Genomic DNA, 20,412 nt, shown 5'->3' on the forward strand with positions numbered 1-20,412 from the left:
GGCAAAGGTTGGACGATTTATTTAAAAGGGGTTGCTTAAGTTATATTGATATATAGGTCTTTTCCTTAATTATATATTGAGTGATTTATTGTTGAGGAAAAATACTTTATAAAGTGAAATATTAATACGGCAAGATGGACGCCTTATGGAGAAATAAGTTAATTTTATAATATATTTCACTTATCTACCTTGGATGCCACATTATGATTTTATTGTCATTTTTATAAAGAATATTTGCTCCTATGAGAAGGTTGATTTGGAGAAAGGAGAAATGAAACGTAATTTCAAAATAATGTGAAGTTAATGTGCATTTGGATTTGGCGTTCATTTAGAGGGAATGTGAATTTGAATTTGAGCCCTCAAAATCTATAAATGAGAGTGTTGGGCTTCTCATTTGGTATCTCAGACAATTTACACTGTTATGCTGTCGGATTGACTCCAGACAATCTTTGAGGGTGAATACCTCCTAGGGCTCTTGACAGACTTCGAGTGTGAGACATCACTCCTAGCTGTGATTGGATCTTCTGAATGTGTGGTTTGATTTTAGTATGCATTTTCAGATTTCCAGTGGTGTGGATTTCAGTGTTGCTGGTTTTTGGTGTGGTTGTAGCACGTTTTAGCTCATAACTCTCAGTTCGTGTGTCAGATCATTCTGGGTGGTGGCTCGTTCTCTTCCTATGCCATAGGCGATCAAGTTTGTAAGTTTGTAGAGCTTAATGTTGAGTACTTATTTTTTAAATGCAAATTGTAGTTCTTTCCTAGTTGTACTATGCTGGGCTGCTTGGGAATGCGTGCATAAATTCATTTGGGGGTTTTGGGTGTAGTTTGTTGGTTCTTATCTCATCACCTGTCTTGTATCTCTCATTTGCATCCGTTTGGGGGTAATTTCGTTGAAAGTGAATAGAGTTACGAGCATTTTTGTGAGTTTCTAAGCTGCTAGTCTGTGTGTTTCCAGCGCATGGGTTGCATATCAAAATCTGAAAAATTGTTAGTTTGGAGTGTTTCCTTGTGTGGAGTTGGTTTTAGAGTGTGTGGGTTCTTTGGAGTGTGTTTAGAGATAAGTTGAGTGTGTGGGGAGTGATTTAGAAGTGTTTGTGACGATTTTAATGTTGCTGGTCTATATTTCAGCCTGCTGTTCATTCATATCAGATTTAGTTTTGGGGGGTTGAAGTTGGTTTTCAGGTGTTTGAGTCTATGGGTGTGGTGTGAAGAGTCTTGGTAATAAGTTGCAGCTGTTAGTTTGGGTTTTGACATTTGAATATCCATGATGAATCATATTGTAATGCTTGTTAATAGTACTAACAACAATTTATTTGAACTCTCTTAGTCCCACTGCATAAGTGGAAGAGCATGGCCTTGCCGCCTAGTTTGGACAATGATTCTAGTAATTTTGTAATCCATATTTGCATTGTAAAGCTGATTAGTAGTATTAACAGCTATATACTTGGATTGTTGTTCTTTGGCCCATTGCATAAGTGGAAGAGGCTGGCTTGCCGCCTTCTTATCTATTGTAATTCAGTCCTCCCGCTGAATAAGCGGTTGAGTTGATTGTACTCTCATTTTCAGTCCTCCCGTTGAATAAGCGGTGGAGTTGATTGCTATTTCATTTCTAGTCCTCCCGCTGCATAAGCGGTAGAGTGATTGTTCTTCAGTTCTTGCATCATCCTTGGCTGGTTTACCGCCAAGTGATTTTTAATATTCTCCATATCCCGTTGAAAAGTGGAAGGGACTGGCTTGCCGCCCAAGCATTGTATTATTTCCAATTATTTGAAGCTAACGATCCCCTCAACCCCGTATGCTCTCACCTTCCCATATTGGGCACTTGGTGATCAGAAAGTGGAAGGGTTACAGTTTCAGCATTATTGTATCTTCATTTACTAACCTTAACAGGTTATTGTTGTGATTGTAACTGGAAAAAAATTGAAAAAAATTGTGGGTATATTACAAGTTAGGATTTGCCAAATGTCAAGAGGGGAGAAGGCTTCCCACAAGTCACACCCAAAAACAGGTTAACACAGCATACATGTGAAAGAAAAAACCACAAACATACACTTATAATTGAGGTAAGAACACATACATAGCATGCATAAGTTGAAGTAAAGCAAGAATGGTAGTTTCAATTCATTCAAAGGCCAAAGGCAAAACTTACAGTTGCAGAAATGCAAAAATAATTACAAGTCTTCAAGAGAAGAGAAAGAGCATAGAGAAGCTCAAGGCAGTAAGGAGAGAACCGTTTACAATGAGGCTTAACAACCTTTATATAGAAAAATGGTTACAAGAGTGTTCATGACCCCTGTATGTCAGTCTGGGAGTGTAGGGAAGTGCATGCACTTGACTTGTACATGCAAGCAACCTAGCCATACCCACAAAAGGCAATTCTGAGAAGGGTGGATTGACTAACCTTCCAAAGTCAAAGTATGCAGACATGACATAAGTCACCACAACAAGCATGGCCCCGTACCTCCCTTGATGGAAATCCTGCCAAAAACATTAAATGCACCCATGTGGCTCCACAAAAGAAGGTGCACAAGTCACAAAAGTCATCTGAGCATTTAAAGCTTCGAGTGTCGATCATGCCATCCGGAAGTGTTGTCAGTCGAAAAGAAGTTGGGGAAACTTCAGAGACCTGGGTCACCGTAGTTGGGGGAACTTCGGAGACTTGGGTCATCGTAGTTGGGAAGACTTGGGAAGACTTAGGAACTTGGGAACCTGGGGGTTCCGGAGTTCCGGGGTAGAAGATAAGGATCTTGGGAACTTAGGGGTTCCGGAGTTCTGGGGTTGAAGTCTTAGGAACTTGGGAACCTAGGGGTTCCGGGGTTGAGGACTTAGGAACTTCCTTTTGACAAGACAACACTTCACACTTTATAATTCCACTACTTTTCTCTTTGATCAACTAGGGCAGTGCTGGTCCATGGAACATATCTCTGATCGGTTCTCACTGATGGACCAAGGGTGTCATAAAATGACAACATTTTTGGTGACCTCTGTGGGATGCTTGCTTGCTAAGCATGAAGTCCAGAAGCCTTGAGCATTCATTGGGCACTGAGTCACAACTGCAAGAAGAAGAAAACTCTCTCCTCTGTAACCTGCAAAGGATTGAGATCAGCCATTTTGAAGGGGAACAGCCTGTGCTCATGCACTTCTTGGAAAACAAGAAACCTAACTAATATTTACATTGTTACATAAAAGGCAACTGATGCTTTTGCCTCTGTCAAAGAGAAACCTTTTGAAGGAGTTGATCTCCCTCGTACCATTGTTGCATTCACCATCTAGCTGCAATGGTTGAAATCTCTTGTATGCATGCATTAGATCACACATACTACTCATGTGGTGAAAGAACACTTCGCCATTCACCTTGCCACCATAGGGAAGCCATAGAAAATAGCCACCTGAGACATCGGGGGATGCATGAAGCATATACATAGTAGCGAGGGGGGAACTTTTTAGGAGTTGGCTAGCATCAAAAGAACTACTCCTTGCTAAAGAGAAGGCATCTCTATTATACAAGGGGGCATCATTTTTTTCACAGTAGCCAACTTCCTCTTGGCATGAGTTGAAACCAAAGGAAAAGGCCTCGAACTCACATGGTGATGAAAAGAATACCATATCTCTGTCTTGGCCAGCACAAGGGGGCTCTTCAGACACATCAAATTGGAAACTTTGGAGCTCAAGTATACTATCAAGTTGAGCAACCAAAAGACTGTCGGCATGACCAACATGTTGTTGCTCAACGTCATCAAACTTGGTATGTTGGTCCCAAGTGAAACATTCAAGCTCAGGCACATCATCCCTAATGCCAAAAGAAACATCTTCACCTTGAATGAAGATCTCGTATTCAACATCATCACTTTTAGGGACAGGGGAGAACCAACATACATCATAATCACATGTGCCGATATTCAACTCATCGGCAAAAATCTTAGGTTTATGAGACACCTCACAGGAAGATCTAAAATCTTCAGATTGTCTCTTTGTTTTTGTTTTCTCCTCTTGGCAACAAAATGCAACAACCTCAGGTTCATGGCATGATCCATCCACCACGCAATCTGTAGTAAAAACATTACCCCTCGTGCCCTCCTCAAGACTAGCATGTTGCTCCAGAGCTACCACCGAGGGAGGTGTAGACATATCCTTCTCCTCATGATCAAGAAAGAAAGGAAGATTGTCAAATGAGAGGACAATGTCCTCCTCTTTACCTTCACACTCCTCATGTTCAATGACCTGCTGCTGCAACCGATTGTTCTCAATATCCTCCTGTAGCATTCTCGATTCCTCTTCCTTTAGAACATATGAAGACTCACCAATGGCTGATTGAATCCCTTCGTCATGATGAGGATGGGAACCATCCGTCCTCCATACAACAGGTCCGCCCTTCAATAAAGAAAGGAAGATTGTCAAATGAGAGGATAGTGTCCTCCTCTTTACCTTCACACTCCTTATGTTCAATGACCTGCTGCTACAACTGATTGTTCTCAATATCCTCCTGCAACATTGTCGATTCCTCTTCTTTTAGAGCATATGAAGACTCACCAATGATTGATTGAACTCCTTCGTCATGATGAGGATGGGAACCATCCGTCTTGCATACAACAGGTCCGCCCTTAAAAAGGGAGATAGCATCAGGAAAGGGCCTAGGTGGTGGGGTGTTTTGCAAAAGGCACTGAGGAGAAGTGAAAGATCCCCGATGGATCCCTTTTCTGATCTGCTATAATTTTTATTTAATAAACTAGGTTTTTTTTGTAATTTTCTGGTGATCTTATAGAATAGACAGAAGTGCAGAAAGGGGGGTTTGTTTCTTTTTGTTTTGGAGTTTTGAAGATGTATATATAAGAAACAATAAACAATAAGAGTGCGAAATAAGAATGGGAACAATGTTCATAAAATAGAACACTTACAATCTAAAATACTACAACTCGTACCAGGACAATAATCTGATTTCCTTGTATTCCCGCAATTATCATTTACCAATTTGGAGCTGCTAAAAAATGAATTGACCAGCAATGAATAAGCAAGATACAATATGCAGATTTCGAGCTCTTCACACCAGCAACAAACCAAACGTGGACAGCAAGGAAGAATGACGCCACCACAACTCCCAATGGGCTGCAGCTGTAGTCACGTGCCAGCTGAATAAGGTTAGCTGCCTTGATGAAACCCTCTGAATGCAATCTAAATCCTCTGCAATCAATAGCGCACCCAATCTCTATCAACCAATGCCCAACACCCTGAAGTATCTACTTACAAACTACTGCTGGGGGCTACGTCCCAGCCAGTATCCAACCTGGGGTTTGCATCCCAGATGAAGAATCGCTCTACCAGAGCAAATTCGCAAGAAGCAAGTTTTGAATGTGTAAAAGATATCCAAGAGTTAGGTCACAACTTCCTTATAACACCTTCCCACTTAGCTCAAACCCTAAAAGTGACTCAATGGGGCGTTTAGGGTTAAAATGTTATATTTCTCATTTTAAGTTGCCAAGTGTATAGAAAAACGACCTTTTTTCAAATATAAAGAAATCCGTTCATCGAAAGGATCTAAGTCAAAAGAGAAATATTTAGAAAAGTCCAAGACCTTTCCAACGAGCTATTACACCAAGGGATATGCATCCAGATGAGGCCAAAAACCCCTTATTACTCCAAAATGGCTATAAACATAGCCTTATTTAAATAATAAACGCTAACTTAGGAAATATTAAAAATATAACCCAATTAGCTGCAAAATGCTCAAATGACACCACAAACCAGAAAGTCAACCTACCACCTGTCTGTGACTGAAGTCGGAAATCAAGGATCCACTGGCAGTCTCATCCCTAAAATCTAGGGATGCTCCTAGAAACTAGGAAACAAACCCAAATCCTCTAAAACTGAACCCAAAGAATAATCTCAAGGAGACCCAACCCTGGGTATGGTCATAACCTCCTAAATAGTAGGGATATCCTCCATAAATGTAGGAACTGTCTCCTAAAAATAAGGAACTGCTCCAAACTGATCAACTACTGCCAGAACACCAAGTCCCAGACACTATAACCACACTGAGTCTCTATCCATCGCTGTCAGCCTGCAAGACCCTATAATAAGCTGACTCACATGTCTCTGCTAGACAGAGCTAAAGAGGGGACATGACAGTCCTCCCCTCTCAGAGATGCTTGCCCACAAGCAAGTGTAATGCTGGAAGTTGTAAAATGGCCTCACCCTCCCAAGTGGCATCCTCTATGGGAAGATTTCTCCAACGTACCAAATACTCACGAATCACCTTGCTTCTCAACCGTCGTTCCCTCACCTCAAGAATCTCCTCAGGAACCAAAGTCAATTTACCTTCCTCATCCATGGGGGGCAAATCGGGTGAAACTGTAATATGCTGTCCAAGGGCCTTTTTTAGGCAAGATACATGAAACACATTATGAATTTTACTGCCTGGTGGTAACTTAACCTCATAAGCAACCTCTCCAACTTGCCTGAGTACCCTGTATGGTCCATAAAACGTGGTTTGAGCTTCTCAGCTCCCCCCCCTTTAAGGGTGCTTTGCCGGTATGGCTGTAAGCGCAAGAAAACCATGTCATCCACCTCAAATGCTCTCTCAATCCTATGCCGATCAGCATATATCTTTTGCTGATTCTGTGCATGCTGTAAATTCTCCCTGAGAGATCTCATGATATCTTTATTCTCCTGAAACCAATCCTAAGCCAAAGGAACTCTACTGTCACTCGGAGCTAAATCAATGAAGGATAATGCCTCATAGCCGTAGAGAGCTCTGAAAGGCGTCATACCAATGGACATATGGTGCATAGTATTATAACAATACTCGCCCAAATACAACCAACGTACCCATGCTTTCTGCTGCCCTGACACATAGTTACGCAAATATCCCTCAACCCACTTATTGACTATTTCGGTCTGTCCATCTGTTTGAGGGTGGTAACTAGTACTAGGTGTCAACTCAGTGCCTGCTAGCCTGAAAAGTTCCTGCCAAAAGGAACTCATGAATCTACTGTCCTTGTCACTCACTATGGTCTTGGGAAGACCATGGAGTCTAAACACCTCTCTAAAAAATAGCTCAGCGACTTGAGATGCTGTAAAATCAACTGCAATGGGAAAGAAGTGGGCATATTTTGTTAGCCTATCCACTACCACATAGATACCAGTAATGAAGTCCATAGAAATCCCAGTCCACTTCTGTTCCGGTATAGGCAAGGGCTGTAACAACCCAGCAGGATAAGTATGCTCCGACTTGTTCTGCGGACAAGTCATACACTCACGGACATGCCGCAAAACATCATCTTTGAGACCCTTCCAAGAGAATCTCTCTCGAACCGCTCTGTAAGTCTTAACATACCCTGGATGTCCTGTCGTAGGAGTATCATGGAAAGCATGCAAAATTTGTTTCTTCAACTGTGAACTCGGAACAAGATAAACCCTGCCCTTGTAATAGATAATATCATCTACCACACTGTATCTGTCGTCCACTATCAAACCATCCATGACCTCACAAGCATGCTGATTTTTGGAATACTCAACCAAAAGTTGAGCCTTCCAATCTGCTGAAATCTCGCTCAACGAACATAGGGCAGCAAGTGATGGTTTCCTAGAGAGTGCATCAACCACAGTATTATTCTTCCCCTTTATGAATTCGATATCGAAATCATAAGCCTGAATCTTGCTCACCCATTTTTGTTGTCGATCATTGAGCTTTGTCTGATCAAGGAAATATTTCAAACTGTTGTGGTTGGTTCTTACCACAAATTTGCTGCCAACAAGATATTGTCTGAATTTGGCTAAAGCATGCATAATAGCCAACATTTCCTTATCATAGGTAGAGTACAACCTCTCATTATCTCGCAGCTTTCGGCTCTCATAGGCAATGGGATGTCTGTTCTGCATCAACACAGCTTCTATGCCCAGACCTGAAGCATCACACTCTAGGACAAATGGCTGCGAGAAATCAGGTAATGCCAAAACTGGACAAGTGCTCATAACCTCCTTGAGTCTATCAAAGACTCCCTATGCCTATTCTGTCCATCTGAATGTCCCTTTCTTTTTGAGGTCTGTCAAAGGTGTTGCCAATTGAGAAAAACCTCTCACAAATCTTCTATAATAAGCACATAAACCAAGGAACCCATGTAACTCAGTAATGTTTTGAGGGCGGGGCCAATCCTGAATCGCCTGAATCTTCTCCTCATGCACCTTCACCCCATCAGCACTGATAACATGGCCCAAATATAAAACCTCCCTAAGTCCAAACTCACATTTGGATAACTTAGCAAATAGAGACTGGCTCTCCATAATGATAAGTACCTCCTCAACATGTCTGAGATGGTCCTCCCAAGTACGACTGTAAATCAATATGTCGTCAAAGAATACTAGAACCGACTTCCTCAACTGCTTGTTGAAGATATGGTTCATACAAGACTGGAAAGTGGCTGGTGCATTGGTAAGGCCAAAAGGCATTACCAGAAACTCATAGTGTCCATAGTGACAACGAAAGGCAGTCTTGTGTACATCCTCTGCTCGTACACGTATCTGATGGTAACTTGAACGAAGATCAATCTTAGAGAAGTAGATAGCTCCATGAAGCTCATCCAACAACTCATCAATGCGTGGAATAGGGTATCTGTTCTTGATTGTCTTCTTGTTCAAGGCTCTGTAATCTATACACATCCGTAGAGTCCCATCCTTCTTAACAAGCACTACAGAAGAAGCAAAGGGGCTAGAACTAGGCCGAATGAAACCCATATCCAACAACTCATGAATAGTCTTCTCAATTTCATCCTTATAGGCTCGAGGATGATGATATGGGGTAGTAATCACTGGCTTCACTCCATCCTCCATCTCTATACCATGCTCAAAACCTCTATCTGGAGGCACTTCAGAAGGTATGTCACCAAATACTCTCCCATGACGGTCCATCACTGACTGAATATCAACATGAAATACCAAGCTCATGACCCACTTGCCCTTTAGTGTACCTTTCAACCTAAAGGCATGAAATTAAGGATAACTAGAGAGGGTAGCCATAGTTACTTTGGCTGTCGCCAAAGGCTCAGGGGTATCTAACTCCAACTGTGTCTGCATCTGCTCAACATCCTCCATGCTATCCTCAGTGTCAGTGTCGGGTACCTCCTCATCCCCTAACTCAGATGTCACCTCAATCAAATGAACCTTTCCTTTACCCATACAACGGTGTCCTAGTTCCCAAGGTTCCTTGCAGGAAAAGCATAACTTTTTCCTTCTCAATTCGTTCCTCGTCTCTTGATTCATCCAAGGGGGTCTAGATGATGACCCTCCTTTATTCTGTGAAGTATTGGCCTTTTGTGCAGGTCGAGAGTCCTTGATTTGCTTCTTATCTGCCTGATAAGAAGTGGGAATGATATCCAGTCTCAATGTCACATCAATGGCCTCCTTAAGAGTGGTCGGCTGGAAAGCACGTACCAATCCCTTAAGTCTATCCTGCAATCCCTCAATAAATAACATCACACTCCGCCTCTGGGGCATATCAAGTACCATAACCGCAATACGCTGGAACTCATTAATATAAGCTTCTGCAAGCCCAGTCTGTCTAAGATGTGCCAACTCTCTATAGTAGAGCTCTGTATCCTTACGGTCAAACCGTGTAATGAGTTGTTCAGTGAACTCGGCATAGGAACATACCAAGGCGTGATCCTGGGTGACCAATCCATGGTGCCACCAATCATAGGCAATCCCGTCTAAATGCAACACAACAAACTGAATAGCCTCACGCTCAGGCATGGGCCTCAAGGATAGATTTATGTCTAGCTTGTGCACCCAAGCTCATGCACTCGTATCACCAGAGCCATCATATGTAGCCAATGTGATCTTCCCAGTAGCTCTATTGAGGTCATAGTTTTGCTGCTGTGGTGGTCTATAACCACGATCTCCTCTGAACCTAGTTGTATCTCTACGCTGTGCACAATACTGGGGAAGAGGGAAAACATCCCTAACCTTTGGGGGTAGGGCTCTCCACTCAGCTGTGGCTGCCAAAACTGACTGCTGGAACCCAACCTCTGGTGGATCTTCTTGTGCTGTCTATGCACCTGGTACAAACTGAGGAAGCAAAGGTCTATCCGTAGTAGGTGTACGATGGCGTTCCTGCCTAGAGGAATGAAGGGAGCTCCCCACTGATGAATGGGACTGATGGCTATGCTGACCGCCTGCCACTGAAACTGATCTGCTCCGCCCATGTCTGCCCCTATTTCTATCCAACTCCATTCGTGCCAAGGTTTCTTGTAATCTGTCAAGTGTCTGGACTATCCTGGGCTGTGTAGTGATGAGAGTTCTCATCATCTCCTGTTCTTCATCCTCAATCCGCTTCTGTCTACCACGGGTTCATCTGCCATACTGGGTACCTGTTCAATTCCAATCTCACGCTCCTGTTGAGCTACCCTGCATGTATAATACCTATGTATCTCCTTTCTACCCGGATGAGTAGAATAAAATGTAACCCTAGTGTGAAAATTCCACACAAACCCTACAGGCTGGCAGGATGATCCTTGATTTCCATTGAAAGATCCTTGTATTCCTTGATGGATCCCTTTTCTGATCTAAAATACAATCTAAAATACTACAACTCGTACCAGGACAATAATCTGATTTCCTTGTATTCCCGCAATTATCATTTACCAATTTGGAGCTGCTACAAAATGAATTGACCAGCAATGAATAAGCAAGATACAATATGCAGATTTCGAGCTCTTCACACCAGCAACAAACCAAACGTGGACAGCAAGGAAGAATGACGCCACCACAACTCCCAATGGGCTGCAGCTGTAGTCACGTGCCAGCTGAATAAGGTTAGCTGCCTTGATGAAACCCTCTGAATGCAATCTGAATCCTTTGCAATCAATAGTGCACCCAATTTCTGTCAACCAATGCCCAACACCCTGAAGTATCTACTGACAAACTACTACTGGGGGCTACGTCCCAGCCAGTATCCAACTTGGGGTTTGCGTCCCAGATGAAGAATCGCTCTACCAGAGCAAATTCGCAAGAAGCAAGTTTTGAATGTGTAAAAGATATCCAAGAGTTAGGTCACAACTTCCTTATAACACCTTCCCACTTAGCTCGAACCCTAAAAGTGACTCAATGGGGCATTTAGGGTTAAAATGTTATATTTCTCATTTTAAGTTGCCAAGTGTATAGAAAAACGACCTTTTTTCAAATATAAAGAAATCCGTTCACCGAAAGTATCTGAGTCAAAAGAGAAATATTTAGAAAAGTCCAAGACCTTTCCAACGAGCTATTACACCAAGGGATACGCATCCAGATGAGGCCAAAAACCCCTTATTACTCCAAAATGGCTATAAACATAGCTTTATTTAAATAATAAACGCTAACTTAGGAAATATTAAAAATATAACCCAAATAGCTGCAAAATGCTCAAATGACACCACAAACCAGAAAGTCAACTTGCCACCTGTCTGTGACTGAAGTCGGAAATCAAGGATCCACTAGCAGTCTCATCCCTAAAATCTAGGGATGCTCCTAGAAACTAGGAAACAAACCCAAATCCTCTGAAACTGAACCCAAAGAATAATCTCAAGGAGACCCAACCTTGGGTATGGTCATAACCTCCTAAATAGTAGGGATATCCTCCATAAATGTAGGAACTGTCTCCTAAAAATAAGGAACTGCTCCAAACTGATCAACTACTCCCAGAACACCAAGTTCCAGACACTGTATAACCACACCGAGTCTCTATCCATCGTTGTCAGCCTACAAGATCCCATAATAAGCTGACTCACATGTCTCTGCTAGACAGAGCTAAAGAGGGGACATGACAAGAAGGCTCTTGTATAACAACAGCTGGAGCTCCCTTGAAACTTGGAATTTTAAAACCTGGGGGCTTAGTTGAAGGCTTGGGAGGTCTCCCCTGCTTGAAGCTTGGGATTTCAAACTTAGGAACCCTAGGGGCAGAAACCTCCTCCTGTATAAGCAGCATCTCTATGACTGCTAGTTGCTGAATTTCTTTCTTCCTAGCAGAGGCAAGTTGCCTTGCAAGGAACTCCCTATGTTGTCTTTGGGCTCCCATCTATTGTTGCTGAAGCTGAGCCTGATAAGCAAGTTGATCCTGCTGTAAATCCCACTCCTGTTGTCTCTTCAACTCCTCCAGCTGCTTGGTGAAATCAAGCAACACACTTTTGATTTCTGCAATTTGCCTTTTTTTGTCATCTTGGGGCCGGTTGGGCTACCAAGAAGGTTGAGCAGGGGTGGGTGGGTGGCAAGCATTAGGAATGTATACCTGCTGCTGAAGTGAAGTTGTTTGGGTTGAAACTAGGAGCAGCCCTAGTTCGGTTCTGTTGGTAAGGAGGGGAAAAATGGTTGGCATTCTCATTGAATGTGGGTGAATAGAAGTTACACCCATGGCATGAACTCATTTTAAAGCATTTGAAAGAGATGGAGTTTTTTTTAACAAAATGCTTAAAAGACCAAACGAACCCTCTCAACCTGAAACTGATAACATACCACAGATCCACCAAATGATTGCAGAGTTGCTAGGTGCTTGAAAGATGTTGCCTCCAAAGGCTTGATGAACTGAAGAACACATTGAACCTTCAGTTGGCTTGGGCTTAGGACTGTATGACATCGAAACCTCGGGGTTCCGGGGTTCCAAACTTGCCAAACTAAATCCCACCGGGTGTGCCAAAAACGGTTGTCACAAAAGCTTGCACCCTTGTTGGGCTATCAACTGAGCATCCTCGTTAAACATGGAAACAACCCCGAAGTGTGGGACCTTGTGCAAGGGGTTTGAATCTCCGGAGAAGGCTGACTTCCTTCTCAATCCAAGTGCAGGTGTTGAACCAATTCAACACTTCAAAACTTACTCCTAAGCCTATCCTAAAAGCTTGTAGAGGAAAAGGGAAGAGGGAAATGCTTAAAATGAAAGGAGGTGATGCACCAAGGTAAGAGATTGTTTCTCTCCCCACCCGAAATAGCACAAGGAATCAACTGAAATACTTAGGAGATGCAGAAACTTCAGTTGCATGAGTGACCCAAACGCAAGTATGGAGGTTAGGATTTGCCGAATGTCAAGAGGCGAGAAGGCTTCCCACAAGTCACACCCAGAAACAGGTTAACACAACATACATGTGAAAGAAAAAACCACAAACATACACTTATAATGGAGGTTAGAACGCATACACAGCATGCATAAGTTGAAGTAAGGCAAGAATGGTAGTTTCAATTCATTCAAAGGCCAAAGGCCAAACTTATAGTTGCAGAAATGTAAAAATAATTACAAGTCTTCAAGAGAAGAGAAAGAGCATAGAGAAGCTCAAGGCACCAAGGAGAGAACCCTTTACAATGAGGATTAACAACCTATATATAAAAAAATGGTTACAAGAGTGATCATGACTCCTGTATGTCAGTCTGGGAGTGCAGGGAAGTGTATGCACTTGACTTGTACATGCAAACAACCTAGCCATACCCACAAAAGACAATTTTGAGAAGGGTGGATTGACTGACCTTCCAAAGTTAGTGTATGCAGACATGACATAAGTCACCACAACAAGCATGGCCCCATACCTCCCTTGATGGAAATCCTACCAAAAACAATAAATGCACCCCTGTGGCTCCACAAAAGAAGCTGCACAAGTCAGAAAAGTCGTCGGAGCATTTAAAGCTTTGAGTGGCGATCACGCCATCCAGAAGTGTTGTCAGTCAGAAAGAAGTTGGGGAAACTTCAGAGACCTGGGTCACCGTAGTTGGGGGAACTTCGGAGACCTGGGTCACCGTAGTTGGGAAGACTTGGGAAGACTTAGGAACTTGGGAACCTAGGGGTTCCAGAGTTCCAGGGTAGAAGACAAGGAACTTGGGAACTTGGGGGTTCCGAAGTTCTTGGGTTGAAGAACAAGGAACTTGGGAACCTGGGGGTTTCGGAGTTCCGGGGTTGAGGAACAAGGAACTTGGGAACCTGGGGGTTCCGGAGTTCCGGGGTAGAAGAACTAGGAACTTGGGAACTTCGGGGTTCCGGGGTTGAAGACTTAGGAACTTGGGAACCTGGGGGTTTCGGGGTTGAGGACTTAGGAACTTCCTTCTGACAAGACAACACTTCACAGTTCATAATTCCATTGCTTTTCTCCTTGATCAATTGGGGCAGTGCTGGTCCATGGAACATATCTCTGATCGGTTGTCACTGATGGACCAAGGGTGTCATAAAATGACAACAGTACCCTCAGTTCCAAACAACATCACCAACTTTCAAGGTTTGTTGTAATGTTCCTAACAGAATTTTTTTTTATCACTTTTTTCTTTTACTTTCAAAAATGTAATGACCACCCTATGTTTTGTAATGTTAAGCAATATGAAGCTTAACATAAACATGCCAAATGATGATAATCTGTTGTCATAGGCATTGATATTGAAAAACAATGTATGAACAAAGTGCTGATGCAAAGTTCTTTGATGTAATTCACTCCAAAAAGTTTCCACAACATAAGAAAAACAAGATTATGAAATTCCCACAAGGAAATACCTTGAATGAAGGATGTAGATAAGCTGGTACAGGTCCGTACATGCTGTAAAAGAGCTACAGCACGTCTGCTGTATAGTAATTGCAGACCAAAACATCAATAGGAAACCTTCAAAACACCCTTATAACTTGCATAGAACACTTTCCATGGTACCTATCAGCTTCACCACACACCCAACAGTACCAAAAGCCTTAGAATGACAGGTAAATATTAGTTTGCAAGTCTAATATAGTTTAGAAGAGCTGTTGCAGTTCTGAGTATGGTTATTGCAGGTCAAGCAACTACAAAGAAACACCAAGAAACCGTCCAAACTGACCTAGAACTCCTTCCCAAGATGTCAAACAGCAATGATAACCTCCAACACCACTCTCAAAATACCTAGGTATACTAAAAATGAAGATTACAGGTTTGTGAATGCTTTCAAAAGCTAGTGCAACAAGAACAATGTTCTATGGCCTTTGTAGGATAAAAAACACATCAAAGTTCACCCTCTAAACGCCCTTTTTCAACTCCTACACAACCCAGTGCCACTAAACAACATGAAAAACCTAGATGAAAGGGGGTGAATCATACCCACAAAAGTTTAAGCTGATGATTTGTCTAAGCAAGGACCAAGGAAAGCATGTAGCCCAACAACATTTCATATTTCCACCCCAGAGAGGTCCAAGAATGTTAACCAAGGTAAGGGCGACACCAAATGAAGTGATTAATGCCCTCAAATAGCAGCGGTTCACCCCACAAATTCCCATGCCCAGCAGTATGAGGTACAACCTACACTCAAATTGTATGGAATGGGTACAGGTAGCAAACTTCATCAAATATTAGTGAAGATAAGAAGAAAACAAAACCTTGAATGATCACCATATGCTTGCAATATGTATATGGCTGGATATGAAGCACAACTTCCGTAGGTTGTACAACCAGCAAAGGAAAATAATCTTCATACCAAAACACAAAGATAACCACCAACTTCATCAATTCACAAGAAAGTCACAATTTCATTTCAAAACACATCAAAAAACATCATATCCTTCATGGCTAGAAACCCTAAACTTTAACTTCAATTTGCACAATGGTGATGTTTGAAATAAGACCACTCCAATCTAGCTAGGGATTGTCTCCCAAATCCAAAACTAGAAATCTAAGGAGGGTTTCCGTCCTCAAAAGATTGTGGAAGAACTCGTAGGTTCAATCCAGCAACATAACAGTATGAAATTTTTTCAGCATGTACACAAATCAGCCCGAACACCTCCTTTTATAGCCTTTATAGGAAATTTGCAATGTAAAAGTTATAATAATTCTTTTTCCCTCAAAAATAACCATTTTGAAAAAATAATAACATTTCATGTGCAAAGGCCTCCTTAATCAGGTATGCAATTTTTAGAACACTTTATTACCTTTCCAACAAGCTATTCCACTAAGTTGTCTTTTTATTATTTTTCAACATTAGACAGCATTAGTGAAATATCAATTTATTATTCAATAAGTCACTCAAGTTGCAGAAAGCACTAAAATTGAATTGGAGTCGAATTCTTATCACATTTGGATGATATTGAAGATGCAAGATGATGATTGGAGCCAACTAGGTGATTTACTATAGACATGCTATCTAAGAAGTTTGGAGAAGACCCAAGGAGCCCAAAAACACTTTCGAATGTGTCAAAGCGATTCATACTGCCAACAAGGCTCATTGCCAAAAATAGAAATCCTGAATTACTGAATCTGTGATCTCCAAGAACTTTCGAGTCTCGCTTTCTCTTACGATATAATGTCCCCTTTTTTGGATGATATGGTTTATTATTGGATTAGCTTGTTATTGGCCCTCGTAGGCTAAGACTGATGGTTAGAGGGTCCTAGTTGGCAGTGCAGGAGGCTTATTCCCATTCCGGAGGTCAGAAGTGTTCAGGATTGCTCTTCGTTTGATTCAGTTTGGCACACTTACTATTTATAGTAAGTGACTATTACTATTTATAGCAAGGCACCTGAGCAGGCTATGATTGCAATGCACAATTGGTTTGATTAGATAATGAGGGGAAAGTCAGTGTGTTGATAGAGGCCACCCTTACTATTTATAGTAAGGCACCCTGGTTAGCGGTGAATGCAATGGGCTACCTCTTGGTGAAGTCAGAATGGATTTATGATGATTAATGATGGAGTTATAATATTATAATTATTATTAAAGTTATATTTTAATAATAATTAATTATTAAATGACTTTATGATATGATGACATAAAGGGGGGTTATAGTGTATTTAAGTCATTTTCGTAAAGTGACTTTATAAAATGACAATATAAAGTCACTTTAGTTATTAAAGCCACCAGCTTGTTCGAGAAGCTACTTCATAAGGAGGAATTAAAAGTAAAGAATGTTATGTCCCACATTGCTAAGAGTACAAGCATTCACCTACTTAAGAAGCTATATAAGCAAGGTTAACCTTTCATTTCAGATATGTTATGAGAATTTTATATGGAAGCCATTCCTTCTTGTTGCTGAAAGTCAGTGACTAATTTCTAAGGACGAAAAACCCTTGGGAAGCTGAAGGTTGGACGCAAACCCAGACCTTTTTGTGAGTAGATTTATTTCAAAGTCTACCATTGAAATCAATTTTTAAGTTAGATTCTTAAATATCAAAGATTGCAGACAGCAGAAGAGCAAGTACCATTCAAGAGGAGACATCCATTCTGATTTCCACAGTTGAATGAATGATTGAAGAAGTAAATTCATGCTACAGATGATCGAACTGGGCTGTAATGGAAGGTTTTAAGCCATATTTCTGATCGCAGTCTGAGAATATCCAAGCACCAGGTCTAAAAGTTACTGTCAGCAGCAACTAGGGCACCCCACGTCTTATGCTGTAAGCTGGAACATTCTTAAATTGGCACTCATAAAATCACCAGTTGACAAAGTAAGGATTGTGTATGTTTTGTCAAGTGTTCCCTTTTAATTCTGTAGCAGCAAATACTTCATTGTCTCCAGATTTTATGCAAATTGTATAACAAAATGTCACTGTGAAGTCTGGTACACTTTCAGAATACATGGTGACCAAGTGTTTGTTGAAATGCTGATACAAAAGGATATTGATTTGGTGAAGTTTAGCTTGGATGCTAAGTGTTGGGTTTATGACTTTGAAATACAAGTAATTATATCAGATTTTGATTATCATGCAAGAGTTTGACGAAATTCCTATGCAAGGAAAATTTTGTTTGTAATGTGTTTTTGGCATCATTCCAGTAAGGTTTCTTACATACGAATCAGCCTATGAGACTTAGGAACTTAGCTAAAAGCTCACAAATGAATTCAGCTTAAATTGGGGACATTGTAGTCCTCTTTCCCGAGAATCACTTGCCCTCAAGCAATTGCAGTCTCAACTTTGTATTCATTTTTATCTCTTAACACTTGATTGCCTCAAGAAAGGGCTCTCCAAGCAACCCTCTGATATTAGGAGTTTATTCCCATTGTTTACTTTGATTTTGTTTGACATTGAAGTCTTGGCTCAAAGAGTTATGGCAAGTGAAGCTAGGGCACTAGAATCTATGTTGGGTTTAAAAACTCGGACTCGCCACAGACTCGGCAAACCAAAAATTTGGACTCGGACTCGGACTCATGAAAGACTCGCGAAAGACTCGGCAAAAAAAAAAAACCGTAGTTTTACAAAAAAACATAAAGAAATTAATGCATTTAGAAAACATAAGAGCCATAATTGAAACATTACACATGTCACATACTCGTAGTTTCAAACTTTCAACTCTAAAATGTATAATACCAAGATTTCTTCAATGCTAATTATGCTGTTATATGGAGCCTAATCAGACTTGGAGGTTAAATTTTCCCTACTTCGATCGGCGTAGTTTCCCCTTATATTTTTCAACGGGGTCAAGGGGCATGGCGAGTCCATCTGAAAGGCTCGCGAGTCCATGCAAAAGACTCACGAGTCTTTTAGATGGACTCGCCTTGCGAGTCCTTGGCGAGTCAACTCGTGGCTCCCATGGACTCGTGAGTCCGTGGCGAGTCCACAAGTTTTAAAACTATGGTCTTTGGCACAATGAACTCAATTCATTTAATCTCTGTTACATCATATTATCTTATCGTACATGTTCAACATTTTTTTTATTGTACATGTTCAACAAATTTTTATGGTGAAATGTTTGAAACAACACTAAACATGCTTTAGTTGCTTGGACAAAAATTAAGAAACCCCCAAATATGCAGCCAATTTTAACGACACATTATCTATGAAATCAATATGATCACTATCTAGAGATCAAATCCAATAATGGTATAAAATTAGAGGCCAAAGACAAAATCAATTATATCAAACAATTGTTCATCTCTTCGAGATGGAATTGCAAGAGTTCAATTATTTGTAGACTTATTTACTTGGACAAAAAGGTTTGTGCTTGCATATTAGCAATGACCTTTTATTTAGAGTTTTCTAAGATATTTGAAATGACTTACGTCATCTAGAGGAGAATCCAATATTAACCACTCTACATCTTTCCTATAATACTTGAAGTTGGCTTACAATATGTGACTACAATAGTGACTGATCAAAAGAAGAAACCTTAATATATTCCCTTCATATCAATTTTTTGCAGTTACACTGTAATTTAAACGTCTTTACGAGATTCACTTTATCTCAATCCTTTGCAGTTAGACTTGCTATTTTAAATTATTGTTTTACTTCTTTTTAATTTATTTATTTTGGCAATGCACTTTTCTTTAAAATACTTTTATATCCTTTTGAAGAATCATAATATCAAAATACCACTTTTAATTTCTTGGCTTCTACAGTACCAATGATATGGCTTGCAGGAATTGAATAGATCATCTAGGATTCTAGTGTATTTGCCTATTATCATCCAGACATATAAAGTGGCAACGCCATCTTCTGTTCTACTTGATAAATTTCTTTGCAAATACTCTGTTCAATTTATCGTCAATCTAATAGATAAATGATATTTTGATACTTTTAGATAAACATTAAGGCATATATGTTCTGTGTGTGCAGGCCAGCACTGGGGGTCCTATATTTTCTGGACCATGCATCTCTCCGGCTCTTTCCTCACAAGTATGTATTAGGTTCCCTCCATTAAACATATTATATTTTCTTTTATTTTCTGAAAAAATAATATTAATTGACTGCAAAAACAAGAGAGCACGTGTTAGAAAAGGGAAGAAGTTACAAAACAGTCAAAAATTATGTTGGAGCAGTAGGAAGTGACAATATCAGCTGATTGCAAAGAACAGAAGAAAAAAAGGCATGGTCTTCCATAACACCCATATTGTTTTACTTTTTATATACAAATTCAATCTAATCTTTACTTTTCTAAAATCTCATCTTATCTAATCTTGACTTGTTCCAGAGTAGATCTGATCTTATCTTAGACTTTATCAATAGAAAATCTATTTATTAGAGTTGATGTTATCTTTACCAATGCCAAATCAAATCAAATCTTTTTACAATTTTTGGATGACCTGGTATCATAGAAACAAGACTCACTAGGACTCGGGCATGGTGACCTTGTGCGAATCCTAGGGGCCCGAAACTGGACTTGTCCAAGTCTTGGGCAAGTTGGGCAAGTCCTAGCGAGTCCAAGGACTCACTGACCCAGCCCGAACCCGGCAAGTCCTGAAGCCTGGACTCGATCGACGGCACCAAAAAAAGGCAATGAAAAAAATAAAAAATAAACTGTTTTAATTTCCTTTTTTCTTGAGTTATATTGTCTCCCCAACCCTAAAAGTGAGTTCGTTTCTTTGTATTGGCAAAATAGGAGGAGAAGAGTGAGTTGTGAGGAAAAACCCAACCCGAACCCAGCAAGTCTTGAAGCCTGGACTCGGCCAATGGCAACAAAAAAAGGCAATGAAAAAAATAAAAAATAGAGTGTTTTAACTTTTTATTTTTTATTTTTTTTGAGTTATTTTGTCTCCCC

General features: G+C 40.7%; 1 protein-coding gene across 6 annotated transcripts in view; it reads left to right on the forward strand.

Annotated features, from left to right (window-relative positions):
* Window positions 1–20,412, forward strand: part of LOC131069486 (putative acyl-activating enzyme 19) — a 349,361-nt gene that overhangs the window by 252,736 nt on the left and 76,213 nt on the right. For 5 of the 6 annotated variants that reach the window (XM_058004939.2, XM_058004937.2, XM_058004938.2 and 2 more), the window contains one exon: window positions 19,491–19,550. In XM_058004939.2, coding sequence (XP_057860922.2) covers window positions 19,491–19,550 — 60 coding nt within the window. Of the gene's footprint in view, window positions 1–19,490; window positions 19,551–19,634; window positions 19,741–20,412 lie in introns of all 6 variants that reach the window. The other variant, XR_009112138.2, reaches the window with a different exon arrangement.

The sequence above is a fragment of the Cryptomeria japonica genome, chromosome 11, assembly GCF_030272615.1.
Source record: "Cryptomeria japonica chromosome 11, Sugi_1.0, whole genome shotgun sequence".
NCBI lineage: Eukaryota > Viridiplantae > Streptophyta > Pinopsida > Cupressales > Cupressaceae > Cryptomeria > Cryptomeria japonica.